The sequence below is a fragment of the Fundulus heteroclitus genome, chromosome 7 (assembly GCF_011125445.2).
Source record: "Fundulus heteroclitus isolate FHET01 chromosome 7, MU-UCD_Fhet_4.1, whole genome shotgun sequence".
In the NCBI taxonomy this organism is placed as follows: domain Eukaryota; kingdom Metazoa; phylum Chordata; class Actinopteri; order Cyprinodontiformes; family Fundulidae; genus Fundulus; species Fundulus heteroclitus.
Genome location: NC_046367.1, coordinates 22098447 through 22118492, shown reverse-complemented (window position 1 = coordinate 22118492; position 20046 = coordinate 22098447). Strand labels below are relative to the sequence as shown.

Genomic DNA, 20046 nt, shown 5'->3' with positions numbered 1-20046 from the left:
CCTTTAACTTTTTAAAATATTAGATTTTTTTTACCAACTACAAATCTGACAAAAGTGACTGTTTATATTCCTCCTCCGTTTAGTTTGGTACCCTTCAATAAAATCCAGTCCAACTTATTACCTTCAAATGTTTTATTCAGTTGTACTGCAACAAATATTACATTTTTGCAAAAAGAAAAAAACTTAAATAAAGTGGTTAATAATAAGAATAAGTAGGTAATGGTATGTTGGGGGAGGAAATTAGAAAAAATAATACTCAACCACCAACAGACTGCTTAAAATCTCTGCTTCGAGATTTTACACAATTAATTGAACAATTAATTGTTCAATCAAACTAAGACCTAAATACGTTGATATAGAAAAATAATAATTACAGCCATCTAAACCGTATCACTTGTTATAAACCTTTTCTAAAGCTGAAGGGCAGCAAAATGTGTTGTACATAATTGGAGAGCAATAAAAACTATGTGAATGCCTGAAAGAAACAACCTTGGCTGAATTTGCTTGAAAAAAAAAGATACATAAATATAGAAAAGACAAGTGCATAGTACCTTTGATGAAAATCACAAGACTCTAACATGTTGTGAATATGCTTGATTACAAATAAATTATCAAATATTTTGTATAAATAATTTCCTAATGTAGTTGTTCCTTCTTTCATGCCTCTTTCTGCTGATTAAAAGAAGCATAATAAAACTCAAACAGTGCTGCTGACGTCTTGGATAATTTTCTCAGATGAGGCAGGGAGGTTTGAATTATCAGCTGTAATACCAGGACTGAATATTACGTCATGTTTGTGACTCGTACCACTCTCTAAAAAGGCCACTTCACTTCAAACCTCAAAATAGATCATGTCACTTTAAAAAAAACTTTCTTTTTTTCATTAATGGAATTTATGCTGATCTAGACCACAAAATACAGCTTGAAAATATTATTCATCTGCAAGACGATGTTTCAGAAAAAAAAATAGGAAAAAATAACTTAGTGAAATGTTCAGGTGTGTAGATGTGCAGATTTGCCCAAGCCAAATGATTCTTGTAATTATTAATCTGCACTTTTCCACTTAACTAGCTGCCGGAAAACTATATTCCAAACCGTGTCAACAATAGTAAAAAAATATTCCTGAATCCCCAAATTCCCTCTTTACATAGTAAACAAGGTCACTAAATTTCCTGTCGGTCCTTTTTCCCCCCTGAAGTCAGGAAAGCTTCATACAAGTTATATTCTCTCTTGAGAATTTATCTAGAAATTAAATGCTAAAATAGTGACTAAGAGTCATAAAGGATACATGACAACTTGTCCAAATTATTTGACATATAATATGAAGTGTGCAATATCATGTTAACCAAAAACATACAACCAATTAAATTCATTGTGTCTTACTAGGTTACTGTTAAAGAAATTGCGCCCCACAAAAACAAACCACAACAACAACAACAAAATAAGCAAGACAAAAACAGAATAAAACATGAAAAACCCATACAAGTAATCAAGCATAGAATTAGAACAGGAGGTACAAGGTGCTGTGGTGGGTGATAGGCCAATAAACTAATAATCTGCTTAGGGCCTCAGTCAACCTTATTTCGTCGCTGGATAACGTAAAGAGTCACACTGCGTGTTAAGCCTCAAAAAAACGCCTCGTCAGACTTTTCTTTAGGAAGAGCTCATAGTCGGGTCTCGTAAAGAAAGTATCTTTACTCGTCACATGGGGGCACCCGCGAGCTGGTAAAACTGACCCGTCCGCTTTTAAAAAGCAGCACATGATATCAACCTATTGGATGGAAACCTTTCAGATGTCAATTAAAATCTGAAAACATCACTATCTGGTTACACACCCTGTCTTTGGACACTAAAATCACCCATAAATATAGATGTGAAGTCCAACCAATTTCAGTAGCCTGATGTTACAACTTTGTGATGACAATGACGCGGCTACCAATGCTCATTAGAATGAACTTAAATCAATATTTTTCATTGAATAAACTAGTCAGTATTTGCAATTGCATACAAATCTTCAATATGGCTCAGAAGAATCTGTAATTAGCGCGCGTGAATAGCCCATTTATCCTATAAACAGGGTAAACCAACAGATTCACCTTTTCTGATCGCATTCTCTCTGCCCCCTCCCTCTCATACACACCCCCAGCACACACGCACACATTAAAACACTTTATGATATTATAGGCCCACTCTCCTTTGCGCTGCCCACTCGCTCTCCGTGCAGGTTTGTAGCAGAGGCGCAGCGCTCCTTCCCCTCAGTGCACTCAGATCCTTGATTTAGGAATGTCGCCAAACAGGACGCGTCTTTAGTGGCACATGAGCATACGGGGACATTCAGAGAAGCAAAATCATCTGTGTTTCTTATTTGCTTTACTTATTTTCCTCCCCTCCTTATTTTACTCGCAACTTGGGTTAGGTGCGTCGGAGCATGGCAGAAGAGTCCACTTGTTTTACCCCTTTAGACGCGTCACAGAATACAGAAAGAAGCTAGATGTGAACGTTGTCATTTGACAACTTTAAAACAGTTCAGGTTATATTGAAACCGCCAAGTTAGAGGCATGGATCTTGATTTGCGGAATGAGACGTCTATGGACCCAGAGTGCGCCCAGGCGCTTCAGGACTTGCTGCAGAGCGGAGCGGTCAATGGAAGCTTGGAGGCATCGAACATCTCTTGTGGCAACGCTTCTACGCAGCCCATACCACAGCGTGCCAGGCAAGGTGAGATACACACAAAGATAAAAGCCACATAGAAACGCCTAATGCCATGACACTAAATCCGTTTCGCAAAAAAATATTAAGGTACGCCTATGCAAATGTATTTGTGTTGTGTTGCCGTTTATTATAACGGAGAGGCATTTATTTGCTATATTGCATCGTTTTATTTTTAAGGAAGGGAGTTGATGCTGAAAAGGCATCTTAGACCTTTGGACAAACAAAAGCAAACAAACATTGCAAAATTTACTCTTTTAAAATGTCATCAAAATGTGCACTTTAAATCTATACTTTAATCAATGACTTATCAGTGGAGGGGTTTCATATTGTGGCAAAGTGATAATATTGTTTATTTTGAGGTATAATCGGTAGTCTTCTACTCAAAAACGGACAAACTAGGACACAGAAAAAATTCATATGGTCAAATAGACAATTAATTTCAGTCACATTCAACAGTCACATTTGGGCTGTGCCTCATGGTCATGGTCCCCTCAAACGGTTTATGGATTTTAAATGTCTTTTAGTGGTTAAGAAAGAATACTTATTAATTTAAGGAGTGATCTTTGGTGTTCCAGTGAATTGGGGATCTAGCAGAACATAGTGAGTCACCAACAGGGGAGTTGCTTGAAAGTCGTACCTGCCCCAAGATAATCCAGCCAGTAATAATAAAAATGCATCTTGCTTTTCCTTTTTGGACATGATGCTTATCAATATGCAAACTTCAATTCAGTTGCATAGGTTTAAAATAAAATATCCTTCAGTTTAATCAAATATAATAACAAAAAAAAAAAAAAAAAGAAAGAAAAAAAGACACTGACTAATGTATGGCTTCCAAGTATGGACATATGTAATATTTTTAATGTTTTGAAATTTAGGAATAGCTAATTTTTTAAAATATAACTAGCTCCACATTACAATTTACCTGGACAAAATAACTGCATAGTGTTTGTCTTTCCTTTGAGTTTTCCTTATGTTCTAAAGTTAGACACTTTGATCTTTAAAGGTTGCAACTTTTCTTTTAAATTTGATCAGGAAACGTTTCTGGGGCACAAAAGATATAAGGAAAACAGGAGCATTTCCAGATTTTGACTCAAAGTACCCATCACAAAACTATTATGACAGCAATATTTAGTGAACTTGTTTTGGATGCATTCAAAATGAATATGATTCACCTCACTGCTTTTGACATTCAGATGTGCTTTATTTTTAAGAAGTGGAGTTGAGAAGCTGAAAAGGCATCTAATTCTTGCAGAAAAAATAACAGTATTTACCCTTTCATAAACTCAGCAGTTTGTATGTGTATTGGTTCTGATGATGTGACGTTTTCCATTTTGCTGGAATGGTAGTATCTATGGTGTTCCAGTTAAACTGGGTGCTAACAGAACACAGTCATAGCTAATCTTGCCCAAAGAGAGAATCTATTTAGAGTATAATCCAAGTTGTGTCTTCTGATTATGGTTCCCCAACTAGCTGTTTACAGATTTTTTTAAACGTGTGCTGCTGGTGAACCAAACACAGAGTTACGTTAAAAAGGGTTTATTGAAAATGCTCTATGCTGACAGACCAGGAGTTGCTGGCAGCACCAGACTTGAACTAATGCAAGTAGAACCAGAATTGATCAGATGCAGACTGGACACAGAAGGACTGAAAGTATTGTGGCAGCAGAGCACAAGTGAAGTGATGAGATGATCTGGCAGTGAGTGAGGCGGGTATATGAAGGCTGGAGAACAGGTGAGCAGAGTAAGAACCGATCAGTGGCAGCAGGTGGAACTGGTCTGGGCTGATGACTGGTGACTGAGCTAATTGGCGGGTCTCTTGCGGCTGAGAGGTGACAGAACTGATTATAGACAAGTTTGGAAAAGTCCAAAACCAACAAATAAAAAAACTAAATCATGACAAATTTTCTATGGTTTTAAAGACTATGTATTTCTAAATTTGAGAAAGCACCTTACATACTACATAAATTCATTTATCCTACTCTTTTTATGCTCATGCTCATTCCTATTTATACTTCCAAAAATTAAAGGCTTAACAGTGGGGTGTCGCTGTTTCTACATCTTGATCACCTCTGATTCCATATGTGCATCGAATAGAATCTCCATTAGTGCATGAGTTTCTAAAGATGTAAAGGGTCAAGGGTCTCTTCTTTGGGTAAGCAGCTATAGTTAGCGTACCATATGGGTCCATCTGAATGGGAGAGATGCTTATTCATAAACTCCATGGATTAATTCATGCGGGGGGAGATGTTCATTACTGGGTCAGGGCCAAATCTGGATCATAAACCCATGCGAAGCACAACTTGTAACCAGACCAAGATTCTTTCTTGAAGGAGACCTGCAGAATCAGTTTTTAACAATACAGTGAGTAATCTGCAGTGATGTTAAAAATGTAGAAAAAAATGCATTTAGTTTTACCTTTGGGGGTTAGGGTTATTACATTATTTTAGACATAAAATATTATAATATAAGAAATTCCTTTATTATCCCACAATGGGGAAATTTGGGCGTGGCAACAGCAAAGACACAGAGAGTTACACACAATTTATACTAATGACAGGAAAACAAGCTAATCTAATCTAAAGTTAGTTCTAAAGGAAAACAGAATGAGTTTATCAGGAAAAGGGCAAAATAAAAGCCAGAAAATAAATGCCAAATAAATAAGGTGTACTTTAGTAAAAATTTACACAATTGAATTTTAGACAATCAAATTATTTATTTTGTAAACAATAAAATGTATTACTACATAACTATATGTTAGAACAATTCACATAAACCTTTTAATGAAATCTCATGTGACCCTACCGTTGCTTTCTTCTCTTTGTCGAACAGTCTGAATGAAAATAAATCCCTTTTCACTCACGGATACTTTCGTTCAGAACCTTTTTCACAGTTGTTGTAACCACATGTACATTTCAGTGGGAGATTTTCTACTAAAGAGGCTCTCACAGCATGAAAGACAAAGATGGGGTTGCAGGGACCCAGGAGTATTGAAGAAGTGCAGAAAGTACAGTGTGAAGGATATTGCTTTGCAGAGTAAAACACATTTAGAATGGAACATAAGACTCCCATGTTGATAATAACATCTTAAGCATTGTTAAATGCTCAAAAAAAATCTTCTGATGTTCTAGATGCTATAATTGGAGACGAGATGGAAAATCTCAGCAAAAATGCAGTAAACATTTTCGCTCACTCATGTAGGCTCCTGCAACATCTCTAAAGCATAGCAGAAGTGTGGGGCATATTTAAAAGTTCATAAAGAGACAAAATGTGAGTGTAAGAGATTATTTATTAGATTATTTAAGAATGCAGCCCGTCAAAATTTTCTTTTAATAAATAAAGCACATTCCCAAGTAAAATCAGCAGGAAATATTGTTAAAAATATACCACATCTAATTTGATTTTAAATGTAACTAATACAGAATTCTCTAATGGAATGTATATACATTACACCATTTTTTTTATTCTCCTTAAGCAAGCTCTTCCTTCCAATGTTTAGTGAAAATTAGAAGAAAATCTATTATTTTGATATATTTAATGGTTGTTAAAGCAGTTAACATCTTTAACGTTTGCAGATACAACTCTGATATTTTGTCTGGCAACCCATTTTGGATCCTATATCAGGGAGAGGTCATGAATTCATCCAAATGGAGTAGTTTGAACCAATAATCGCATGCCTCTTGTATCCATCAGCAAAATGAAAGAGATTCATCGTTCCGTGTTTATCCCACTGATCCCCCAAAACAGCCCGTTCTGTGGAAGTGATCCTAATTCACCATCTAAACAAAACAAATACCATTGTCTACCCATATTTGGTCAGTGTCATCATCATTACTGATGGCACTCAGCTCAAAGTTGAGTGTCACTCGTTTTTTTTGGTCTTTGCCCATCGCTTGGATTGTGTCACGGCCAGCCCAGTTAGGATACCCATTTTCAGCATGCCTTAGGACATGGAACCATCTGCAGACTCCTTACTGATACATTCAGCTTTAAAAGGAAATTGTTAGGAAATATATATATATATAAACAGCAGGAGCAAATGGGTGTACCTGTGGAAAACATGCACGTTTCAGACAGAAAGGCCCCTGCTGATCAAGTTGATGTAGTTAGATCACACACCTTGTGTGCATTCAGAACATGCAGTTGGGATCATATACCAAGGCTTGGTAACTTGCAATATTCACCTGAGCAGTATGTGTAAGAAATGTGTGGGGGGTTTCCCCTTTATTTGGCTGAGCCCTGTGGTGCACTCCGCCTCCTGCATGGTTTCCGAAAGGTTTCAGAGCTTTATATACAAGAATAGATGTTTCGTTCAAATCAGTTTTATTTATATAGCACCAATTCACAACACGTCATCTTGAAGCACTTGACTTTATAAAGTCAAATTCAGTCAAATCAAACAGACAAATTGGTCACAAAGTTTCCTATCTAAGGAAACCTAGCAGATTGTAGCGAGTCTTGACAAGCAGCATTCACTCCTCCTGAAAGAGCGTAGAGCCATGTTGTGCACTGTTGTTAGCATGTTATTATGTGCTCCGCATTCTGCTCAATTCATGTGTGTCTCAGATCAGATGGACACTGTAGTGTCCAGTATCTCTGGTTGCCTTTCACCCACAAACTATGCTTAAAAAACACTCTGTTCTTCGTCTTTGCTCTTAAAACTCCACACCTCTGCCACACATGATTCTCTTCCTCTACCCCTCACGGCGTCCCTTGTTATGCCTCCTCTAAAGACAAAAGCTACCAGCGTGTTGTTTTGTACACTGACCGCTCTGACTACAGTCCCTGTGGACTGTGTGTTACAGTCTGTCAGTCAATAGAAAATTGTTTTGTTCCTTGCATCAGTCAACTTTTCTGGGCCTCTGATGGCTGGGTGACAAGGCGTAGATGGCATTTACCAAGCTGGATTAGCTCCTGACGGTGACATTTACCAACACCTAGGAAGTAACTGAGCACTGCCAGGTTTTCTCTGACAGATACTAGGACACAAAGGCAGGTGCATCAGAAAGGGAAATATTATGTCCATGTCTAAAAGGATACAATGCTGTGGCTTGCAAAAGTATTCAAACCCTTGAATTTTTCCACATTACAACAGCAAACTTAAATATATATATTTTGGTATTTTATTTGATATATTATTTGGTATTTTACAAATAAAAAACTGAAATGGGCATTGTGCAAAAGTATTTACACCCCCTTGAGTCAATACTTTGAGGAACCACCTTTCACTGCAATTACAGCTGCAAGTCTTTTAGGGTATGTCTCTACTACATCTACATCTAGTGACTGAAACCTTTGCCCACTCTTCTTTGCAAAACAGCTCAAGCTCAGTCAGATTTGATGGAGAGTGTTTGTGAAGAGCAGTTTTACGATTTTGCCACATATTCTCAATTGGGTTTAGGTCTGGACTTTGACTGGGATATACTAACACACAAATATGTTTTGTTTGAAACCATTCCATCGTGGCCCTGGAAGGTGAACCTCCACCCCCAGTCTGAAGTCTTTTGCAGACTCCAACAGGTTTTCTTATTTGGCTCCAACCATCTTCCCATCATCTCTGACTATCTTCCTTGTCCCTGCTGACAAGAAGCATCCCCAGAGCATGATGCTGCCACCACCATATTTGACAGTGGGGATGGTGTGTTCAGAGAGATGTGCAGTCTTAGTTCTCTGCCACACAGAGTTTTGCATTTTGGCCAAAAAATTCAAATATGGTCTCGTCTGACCAAACACCTTCTTCCACATGTTTGCTGTGTCCCTAATATGGCTTCTGGCAAACTGCAAACGAGACTTCTTATGGTTTTCTTTTAACAATGGCTTTCTTTTTACAACTCTTCGATAAAAAACCCTTTTGTGCAGTGCATGACTAATTGTTGTCCTGTGGACAGATTCCCCCACCTGAGCCGTGGATCTCTGCAGTTGGTCCAGAGTCACCATGGGCCTCTTGCCTGCATCTTTGATCAAGTTTAGGTGGACAACCTTGTCTTGCAAGGTTTACGATTGTGCCATACTCTTTCTATTTCTGGGTGATGGATTGAACTGTGCTCCGTTAAATGTTTGGAAGATCTTATTATAGCCTAATCCTGCTTCAAAATTTTCTACAACTTTATCCCTGACCAGTCTGGTGTGTTCCTTGGGCTCACAATGCTGTTTGCTCCCCAGTATTCCCTTAACCAGCATTTGAGGCCGTCACAGAGCAGCTGCATTTGTACTGAGATCATATCACACACAGGTGGACTCATTATGATCGTAAATCATTGTTAGGGATTTCAGGCTCCTCCACACTGAAGAAGTGTTGTATGTGGAGAAACAGTTTTTTTTATTTTCTCACTGAAATGTCTTTTGCTAGCTTGATCTCCTTTGTCAGCGTCTTTCAGGTCTGCTTATGCAGGGCCAGGGGTTGGAGTTCAGTCAGAAGACATATAAAATCAGCGGTATCTGATAGCCATAATATGAGACTGCAGGAGACCGGACAATACATGGCAGACCGAAAGATATTTGATAAACATTAAATAACTTCAAAACATGTGTAATTGCACAACACAGGTCTCCACTGTGGAAAGCTTCTTCTTTGTTGCAATGCAATTGCCTCAGATGTGAGAAAACCCATGGTTTATTGTTGTTAAAAATGTGGCTGGACTTAGTCATCATGCACATTTCCTCACAGAAGCTGATAAAGAATCAATAATCTTTATTGTCACTATATATTACCACAGTAAGCTTTTTGATTAGACACACACCGGCTCAGGATGCACACAGAATAACATGCAGACACAACAAAAAATCCACAGACTTTAAGCTTCCCGAGAAGCTTTAAGCGTCCCGGGAAGCTTAAAGCATACAATTAGTCTTTAAGGTCTAATAACAACCATATCTGAGTCCAAAAGGTCCAATAGCAGTCCCTTTACGAATGATATAAATCACTGTTTTGTTCTATCACCCGAATGCTCCATCGTTGAAACACTCTTGACCGCAGTAAATGCAGAGCAATAATTTAGACCTTTAACTTACAGAATAGTGCAATCCGCATAGCTGTGTTTAGCCAGACATTCCCTGAGAAACTAGAGAGTGCAAATAGGCACTACCAGTAGTATGAAGCTGATGTATGACGTCAGTACATCAGTGAGTTGATTTAGGTCAGAAGCTGAAGCTTCAAAGACTCACCTGTCCATTTCTTAATGGTACAAACCACAGGCTTTGAGATTTTCAATTTCAACATGTAGGTTGGAATGAGGTGAAGTAGACAATGGTTGGAAGTAAGCATCCTTTGAAACAGTGTAACAGTGGTCCAGTGTGTTTTGTCTTCTGGGCAATTAACATGCTGTCTGTATCTGGTTAGGCCATTGGAGTGCTTTGCGGTGATAAATCACACAGAACGATCATGAGATACTCAGATATGCAGGGTGGGGGAATATAAGCACTGACCAGCATAAAAACGAAGTCCCTCAGTCAAAAAAAGTGTTTAAGAGTGACTGTGAGCATGATTTCTGTAACAGTGTAACATCTGAGTATCTTCTTTAATATTGAAGCAAATCCCACATTCTATATTTTTTCCACGAGAGTGCTGCACTGTGCTCTACAAACTCCCACCAGCGGAGTTTGACTATTTTCCCTGCCTGTTTACCAATGACAAAGACCAAAGTGGAGCCATCAGGTTACATGGAGCAGAGATAAAGAAGGTGGATGATTTTAAGTACTTACGGTCAACAGGCAAGAGCAACAGTGAGTGTGGAAAAGAGGTGAAGAAACATGTCCAAACAGATTGGAATAGGTTTAGAAAAGTGTCAGGTGGGTTGTGTGACAAAAAGAGTATCAGTGAAAATGAAAGGTAAGTTAAAAAAGATTGTGGTGAGACCAGCCATGTTGGATGGTTTAGAGACAGTGGAACTTAGGAAGAGGTAGGAGGCAGAGCTGGAGGCAGCAGAGAGAGAAGTTCTCTTTGGGAGAGATGAGGATGGATAGGGTCAGGAGTGACACATCAGAGGAACGACTCATGTTAGATTGTTAGGGATTTTTACTAGATAAAGTCAGAAAGGCCAGACTTAGATGGTTTGGACATGTATAGCAAAGGGATACTGAGACTGGATCTGCCTGGTAGGAGACCTAGAGGAAGACCAAGGAGGACATGAAGGTACTTGGTGTAAGAGAAAAAGATGCAGAAGATAGGGTTAGATAAAAACAACTGACTTGCTGTTAAGTAACATGTATGGTTTGATTGAACTGACTTTGTGAAGTGCCTTGAGATGACGTGTTGTGAATTGGCACTATATAAATAAAATGTAATTGAAATTTAATCTTATCAGAAAAGAGATTTTGTTTCATGAAATTCAACTGTATTGGCTGAAATGTTTTCAGTAAATGAATCATTCTTAAACTAATAGCGCGTCTGTTATTCAGCTGTAGTCGCACGTCATATTTGGAATAAATTTAATAATCCTATTTACACAAGAACATGGAATATATCTAGTTATACTTATTCCCCTCAGCATAAGTAATTGAAATGCCCTTGCAATAACCTGACAAGAAACGTAATTTATCATGGAGAACCACAATATTGAGCTTTAATATTTTCACACATCTTGTCAGAGTAATATTAAGAAATCTCGTAGCCTTTAAATGTCTACCCCTTTGGCTCTTCACATAAACGATGTGTCTGCCAGTTGTCTGCCACAGGTGATGATAAATTGCTCAAATCTATTGTTATGCATTTATAAACAAGTCATTTTTCTAATACTTCATAATACTGTATATTTTTCTATATTTTTTCATACATGTCAGAGCTATTGACTCTTTTCAGATTTTCTTTGTCCCTGAGCCATTTTTCTGCTACAACTCAAGTCTTTGTCTTCCCTATTGTTTGTGTTACCCACTCCATTCGGCTTGCCAAGAAGAGTACAATGAGTTTGTAAGAAATTTTGGCTGAAAGCTGCATTCTGACACATCTCAAGGACAATTATGAGCAATTTGACAGTGAATCAAAACACTGAGCTGTAGAAACATGGTCAAAACTGAAAGGCGGTGCATTTAGCAACTGAGGTGACTGGTTTCATATTAGAAATGATAATAATTTTTCAAAGAATAAGTGAAAAAGTTGCTAATAATACCTGTAATTTCTAACTGGATCAGGCCAATGACAGTGGTGTCTTCTACCACCATTTAGGGGTGACGGTGGCACAGAGGTTAGGGGGTTCGTCTTGCAATTGGTGGGTTGCTGGTTTGATCCCTTGCTCTGACTGTCTCTGTCATTGTGTCCTTGGGCACCTTCACCTGCATTGCCTGCTGGTGGTGGTCAGAGGGCCCAGTGGCACCACTGCATGGCAGCCTTGCCTCTGTCAGTCTACCCCAGGGCAGCTGTAGCTACTAACATAGCTCACCACCGTCAGGGTGTGAATGACTAAACTGTAGTGTGAAGTGCTTTGGAGGTCATCAAACTAGTTAAAGCACTATACAAGTACAAGCCATTTACATTTTACCATATACCACAAACTTCAGGAGTTTCAAATATGGGTTCGCTGAGGCACAGTCATTTATGTACAGAGTGAAGAGGAGTGGTGAGAAAACACATCCTTGAAGAGTTTTACTGCTGATGGTTCATGTGTGGGAGAGAATACTCCCCAGAACACCTGCAATAGTCTGTCTGTTGCTGCTATCTGGAGGAGCTTCTGGTAGGGGATATCTGGGTTGATGGTACTGAAGGCCAGGTTTAAGTCCCCAAACAAGATCCTGGCATACTTGTGTAGCCAAGGTGGCACAGGATAAAGTGTAGTCCCAGGCTGACAATGCCATCTGCTGAGTTGTTTTCCCAGTAAGCAAACTGCAGGGTGTCCAGTAGGGGGCCAATAATGTCCTACAAATGCTTAAACACCAGTCGCTCAAAATATTTTATGACCACAGACGTCAATGCTAAAGACCTGTAGTCATTCAACCCAGTGAATGTGCTTTTCTTGGGTACTGGGATGAAAGTGGAGAATTTGAAACAGAGGGTAACCTCACATATCTTCAGAGTTTTGTTGAAGATCTGAGAGAAGATGAGAGCCAATTGGTCATTGTCAGGTCCTGGAACTTCTCTGCTCTTTTGAGTCTGAAAGAGTCTATTAATATCTTCCTCAGGGATCTCAGATCTACGTAGGAGTCTGTGGGTGGTGGTTGCTGCATAGAGTTGGTCATTGGTGAGCTTTTAGTGTCACAGCTTTAGTGTCAGAGCAGAAGGAGGTGTGAAGGGCTGCTTTACAGACCTGCAGTAGAAGCTTTTAAGGTCATCTGCCAGATGAGGATTCTGCTCATGGTGGGGTGACGGTTTCCTGTAGGCCTTGATGTTTCTCAAAGCATTCCATGCTGTAGTATGGTAGTTAGATAAAAAGCCATGTTTTACCTTTTCGTTGTAGTTTCTCTTAGCTGCCTTTATCTCATTGGTGATCTTGTTCCTAGCCTGCTTCTGCAGGTCCTGGTCTCCACTGCTTTAAGCCTGTTCCTTATTCCTATGCAGGTTCCTCAGATTTGGAATTCACATGTTTTTTGTTGTTGTTGTTGTTGTTGTTGTATATGGGAAAGGTCTATCTCTGGACATGCATGACAAACTCGTATATGAAGTGAAAGTTTCAGCAAGCTCATTCAGGTCACTGGATGACCTTCCAAAACACTTCAATTTGTACAATCAAAGCAGACATGCAACATCTTCTATCATTCATCCCATCACTCCCCTTCTTAACAGTCTTACAGGCTTAGAGACTTTAAGTTTCTGCCTCTATAAGTTGGGATGAGATGAAGCAACTAAACTGGGAACTGCCAGGTATGCATCTTTTAAAGCTGTATAACAGTGTTTTATCCATGGTGGGACACATGATATGCTATCTTTATTAAGGGAGTTCATCAGAGAGGTTTGGACCTTTAAAATCACATGAACAATGACGAGAGAGTCAAGGTGTTTTTTCTCCACATCTGTGATCATCTCTGGATGTTGCTTGTGGCGGATTAAAAACACCAACCAGAACAAATGAACAGAACTTATTTGGTGAATAAAAAGTTCTACCGTCTATAAAAACGACCCCAGTTTTTGCAGAAGACTGCATGTCTTCTGCAGCACTTTGATATTTGCACACCAACTTTTGTTTATGTAAAAGCATATTCCACATACATTTTTACCCCAGAGAGCTCTGCCCTGTGGGCCACTCAAAGCCGAGGGAGATTTGGCATCTGGAGAGCGATGTATTTGTGTGCTTACTGAGCCAGGTTTCAATGAAACAAAGGGGCGGTAGGAAGTTAAAAGTTGAAAAGATACACTTTGTACATTTTTTAGCCAGGAAATGGACATTAGCAAGGTGGCTAATTTTGCTGTCTCTCCTGCCTATTTTTCTTGCCGACTTCTCTGATAATGTCCATAGAGCGCTGCTGCCCCACCAACCAAGATCTTTATGAAGTTGGGGTCGATGGTAGGGGTGTGCAAAATAATCGTCATGACGATGCATCGCGATTCTAATTTTCGCGATCTACTGCATCGATTCTTGACGGCAAGTATCGATTATTAATTTAAAAAAATTAATAAATACAATAGCGTACCGCGCACGTGACGTCACCGTCTCAAGAGCAACGCCCCTTTTGCCGCTTACGTAGGACATACAGGTAGAGATCGCCCGTAGCAACACGCGCAACAGAACCGGCGATATGACCGACTTTACAGCCGTTAAACTTTCCCAAGACGATGTCCCAGGCGCACGGATTACTGGTTGCACTGTCGAAGAACACACCAACCTTCAGCTCAAACGATGGCTTGAGTGTCGAGGGCTTAAAAAAACGGAAAACGGGCCGACTTGATCGAACGGTAAGCTTTGTTTTTTTTTTCCTGCGCGGCGGTCATGGCGTCCGTCCAGGGATCGGTATATGTTTAATGTTTGTCTTATTTGAAATGTTTTTGAGTAAGCTATCCTGGTAGCAGGGTATCATGTTAGCGCCTGCTACCATGATAGCCTATATGCTATCATGGTAGCAGGCGCTTCAATATTAACATGTCGGCCACCAAAATACTCTTACCTGTTCACTACTTGATGTCGCTGGAATTGGGTCAGGATGTTCTTCGGTTGGGCCCTTTCCTCCGACAAAATGCTTGCTACATATGTAGGTGAATTTGGTAACTTTTTCCGGGTTGAACTGTTGTGTAGGCTGACCGCACCGGTGAACCCAGCGCACACATTTCTCCTTGGCAGTCTTGAAGAAAACATCCTTCATATGCGGCCGATCAGCGTAACTCGAGTCGCTGTTGCACGTTCCATAGCAACAATGTTTAAAAACCATGGTTTTAGATTTGGAAAAAGCAGTCGTTTACCGAGTAAAACCAAGGGTAACGCACGTCTCATTTACAGCGAAACAGCGGCGGACTATGCAAGCTTGCCCTACTGCGTACCACGTGATGTGACGTTACGTTTCTAAAAATAGCTCACTCGCAGTACGCTATTGCATGAATGGTTGGCGAACATCTGGAAAAAACAAGTGGAATACAACTTCATTGGTTTAAAGGACCGCTGAGGCCATCTAAACGGCACTGATTAGCCTTATTTTGTTATTTTAAGTTTTATAAATCCTGAGCACTTTTTGTCAGTGTGTCCAGTCCAGTAATAGTAATATTTGTTTTCATGGCAATACCTCCAAAAGTCGTTTCAGTAAATGCAGCTATGTGTGAATTCAGTTGCTTTCAGTTATGTATCAATTGAAGACACTATCCAGATCATACACAGCCAGTCAGCCACTGGTAATGGCTGCATTTTTTTTTTTTATAACAGTGTTCAGTGAAAATATCGCAATGCATCACGATAATTCAAGTATCGTGATGCATCGTGATAGAATCGGATCGTGGCATGTGAATCGTGATACGAATCGAATCGTGACTTCTTTGGCAATACCCACCCCTAGTCGATGGAATGTGGAGAAAATATGCTTAGAGAGGTCTATCAGATGTTTGGGAGTTCCTCTCTGGTGAACAGGATTACCTACGGATAGCAGAGGGCAGAATAAATACACAATAAAATGCAAAAAAAACAGGAGGGATGAGGCTTCCATCAGTGGAGCCATCCCGCAAGAAGAAGACATCAGCAGACTTCCTCATGATTATGTGGCCCACTGACAAGGTGTTGGATATTAAAACATCTATGAATAGCTGAAGCAATGAGAGAGATCCGCTACAGGAGCAGGCTAGTAACCAGACAGTAATGGAAGATGACTTACTTTCTTCAGAGGTGACAGGCAGAATGGAAGAGGCTTAATCAGAGTCTAAATGGAACGCAACTGAACTGCACCGTGCCAGACACAACCGAACCGAACTAGTACTGGTTCAATAGTAAGGTTCGGCATGGTTCATCAGTGGCTCGGCTCTCTGATAGCAAAGAGCGCATGAGCAGACTGCGTCATCTCCTTACAGTCAGCTGACTACACAGTTCTGTAAGCACAACAAAAATAAGGGAGACTTAATTAAAACCGAAAAATATATAATAAAACGTGAACAACTGATGAGAGCAACAGTTGATAAGCCTCCTTAATCATGAAATTTCAGACAATCATAAAAATATTAGCTTCCCTACCGTGCCACACGATTTCCAGTGATGATTCTGCTTAGCAGTGTGATGAGCTCAACGTCTGTCGTTGTTTCCTGCATCTGTAAGCCCTGATTAGACTATCATATGTTTTATCCACTTCCCAAAAGCCGACTCTGTCAAGTAAATTTACCAAAGGTTGCCTTCTTCGCCTGACTATCCGCAAACAACAAAATATCACAATTACAATGAGACATAACTGCCTGAATGTTACGGGCCCCATTTTTATTTGCTTAATTACCTCCTTCAATCCACGTCAATAGGAGCCGCGGAACCGTGCTAGCATGATGTGTTAATGGTCGTAACAACCAAGCTCGGCATGGTTAACTGATTCAATCTTGGTCTGAACTCGGCATGGATTGGTTTAACAGGCTAAATGTAAATGGGGCCTATGAAACATGTACAAGGTCTTGATGTGATGATCAGTCAAACAGGACCACTGGTCATCTACTCAAAAAGCTTCTTCTGTCTAATCCTTTTACTTTCAAACTGATTCACTCTGTAGTCAGAGTGTGCAAGCTGTATTATTTTTTCCCAGTTTGAATATGTGGTTAAACATTAGGCAAGTTCTTCCCTATTTCCCTGCACTGTGATATTTGTCACTGAGCTCTTTGCACCTAAAGGTACATTTACAGTTCACAAAGTCTCTTTTTAGACAAGATGTCTTAAATTTTAACATACAGTTCATACTCTACCCAACAAACTAATCATACAGCTTTGCAGAGAACTGCATAAAATCCTGATAAAAATCTTAAGCCCCTGATATAATACCGACAATTTGCATTTGTGCTTGATGGATCAGAACCAGGCTGTAAGTACAGCTTCAAAATAAAAAAATATAAAAAAATAGTGTGGGTAAGTTACTGAAAATAGCATTAACATTCAAACAGGCTATTCTTTGGTTGGTCAAAAGTTTAAGAACTAAAAATTAAAAATCTTCTTATAATACTGGGTTTCATGGTATTTTTTTGTCAGGCATTGTCACTTTCATGAACCCATGACGGTAAATACAAAATTGTGTCTTAGCAGGATTATTAAGCTGTACAAGCAATCACTTCCACTATTGATCATTTGAGGAACATTCGAAATGTAAATTATATTTTAAATAATCCACTTAATCTATTTTTTTGTGTCATTTTCCATCTTCAAACTGTACTTTCACCTGGTTTACCTTCCAGACACATAAAACATGAATACTTTGTAATTTATTACCCGGTCTTAGGCTCTCTAGAAGCAGCCTATATCAGAGCATCAATAAATTAAGATATGGTACATTCATTTAAATAATTCAATGTTTAGAAAAATAAACTAACTTATTAGTTTTAGGTACATGGGTCTAAAACTTTGTATGTGTAAAAATGGAAGTAGGAAGGAACAAAATAGAAACCCAAGGGTACAAAATGGGCACAAGAATTTGCAAACTGACCTAAAGCAGAGATTGCCCCCATACATCTATACAGCAGATGGTTGTCATGAAGCCTGAACACATAGACATTGTTCACCAAGGTATGACTGCGATTGGTTCTGTAAGTCCTTCTGCTGTTGTGACTGCTGCTGCTCCCTTCCCAATTACTATTTGATCTCCATGTCTTAAACAAGTAATCCTACAGTGATATCCTCCAAATAGATACAATTTTGTTTTATTATGTTTATATATATATATATATATATATATATATATATATATATATATATATATGAACCTTCCTTCCTTCCTTCCTTCCTTCCTTCCTTCCTTCCTTCCTTCCTTCCTTCCTTCCTTCCTTTCTATAACATCTTCACAATGTGGAAACGAAACTCTGCACTGCATTAAACTATGTATCCAAGTAACAAGTAACCAGTTAATTTTCTTATGGTATGGATGAAATGTATTCCAGTGCTCTACTTAAAAAGCTAAATCATTTGATTACGCTATATGTATGCAAAATTGAATGTGTTGACTTTATCTCTGGGGTCCACCAAAGTAGCTTTTTGGTCAATTGTTGCTATCTAAATAAAATGAGCTGAACTGAATTATATTATCCAGTGTGATGATTAGCAAGCAAGGTAAACAATGATGCCTCCACTCTACACCAATGATTCCAGAAATAGCTTTGAGGAATTTTGGCCTGAAGGAACGGATAAAAGTGCTGAGGGAGTTGTCACAGAGCACTCAGGAAAAACTAATTGGCTTTGATTAATCAGAAGCCTGTATAACATATTTCATTAGGCTGGAGGAAGAGTGACACAACAGAAACAGACTGTTGCTCTCTTTCTTTTGCCAATCATGTGTATGTATGTTTTCATTAAACACACCCACAGATGTGTGCGCACAGCCCTGCACAGACACACAAAAATCAAATTAAACATTTAAATTTGCTGCCATTGCTGTGCCTGCTTCAGTGGAGTAACCTTGATGTTCTCTCAGCAGCACAGCCATCACATTAGTGCTTTATATTTGCAGAGGAGCTTGCGTGACAGATGGTGAAGCCACATGTCAGTAGATGTGTGTGTGTGTGTGTGTTGGTGTGTTGGGAGAGAGAGAGAGAGAGAGAGAGAGAGAGAGAGAGAGAGAGAGAGAGAGAGAGAGAGAGAGAGAGAGAGAGATGAAAGAGACAGCAAAAGACTGACTTGCTGACTTTTTTCTGACCGGTCCTCATCTGGCAGATCCTAAATCCCTCGCTAAGCCTGCAAGTGATACAAAAATATTTAGTCTCAATTTTTACAATTTATTTACTGAAACTACATTAATCAGTTAAATGTTTTGGTCAATTTATCTGTTTTTTCATGCCTGAACATAAAGCCACTAAAGGAGCTAGTACTGCCTTTACCCTTTTACTTTTCTGTCACATTGAAAGTATTCCTGGTGTGTTATTTTTGTGTGTTTGCCGTGTCTTCTCAAATCCTCAGCTGATCGTGACAGGTGGTAGGTCACACTGAGCCTGGGTTTGCTGGAAGTTGACCAGTTTCTGTTAAAAAGGTGTTTTCCTCTCCACTGTCGCTTACATGCATGCTGGATAAGAAGGATTGGTGCAACGTCTATGACACATTGCAAGCTACTGTCCACTGTTGCTTCACGCTCATCCAGGAGGAGTGAATACTGCAAGTTGATGCAATATGCTGGGTTTCTTTAGATAAAATTATTTTTAACTAATTTCAAACAGAAACTGACCATGACTAGATTGTTTATTAACAATGATCAATTGGTATATATTTAACTAACTTGGAATCTGCCTGTATAATTGAATTAAACTGGCTTTTTTTTGGTAAAGTTACAAGACCACACGTGCTGTAAATTGGTGCTAAATACACTTAACTAAATTGAAATTTAATTTACTAGTGGTATAACTTTTCACTTAACTGTATCTGAACATGAAACAGCTCTCTGACAATCAGGCAGATACGTGGAGTTCAGATGATGCTCCCCAGCCAGCTAAGCAAAAGACATGTACTATATGTATATCTCCGATGATTACTGCAAATCGATACTGGTTAGGTACAGGCTTAGTGTTGTTAGCACAAGCTATTGGAAAAATATTTAGGTTGTTTACTGTATGTTCTGTTATGAATTACATTTTAAAATAACAAAATGTTGGTCACAAATTACCATAAATCATACAGTGCCCTAATTTGATAGAAGCATTGTTTTATGATAGCCTAATTAGGGTAAACCTCTTTAAACTGCCACATTTAGACAGGCAAAAAGAAAATAAGGAGGGAAAAAAAGAAACATGAAATGACTAAATGCTTCATAGAATCTTGTTAATAAGTTGTAAAGT

General features: G+C 39.1%; 1 protein-coding gene across 2 annotated transcripts in view; it reads left to right on the top strand.

The window, feature by feature from the left end:
• The first annotated feature begins 2229 nt into the window (after positions 1 to 2229).
• LOC105934904 (cholecystokinin receptor) overlaps positions 2230 to 20046 on the top strand; it is a 46108-nt gene continuing 28291 nt past the window's right edge. For both annotated transcript variants that reach the window (XM_012875083.3, XM_036139186.1), the window contains exon 1: positions 2230 to 2718. In XM_012875083.3, coding sequence (XP_012730537.2) covers positions 2559 to 2718 — 160 coding nt within the window. In that variant the 5' untranslated portion in view covers positions 2230 to 2558. The remainder of the gene's footprint in view (positions 2719 to 20046) is intronic.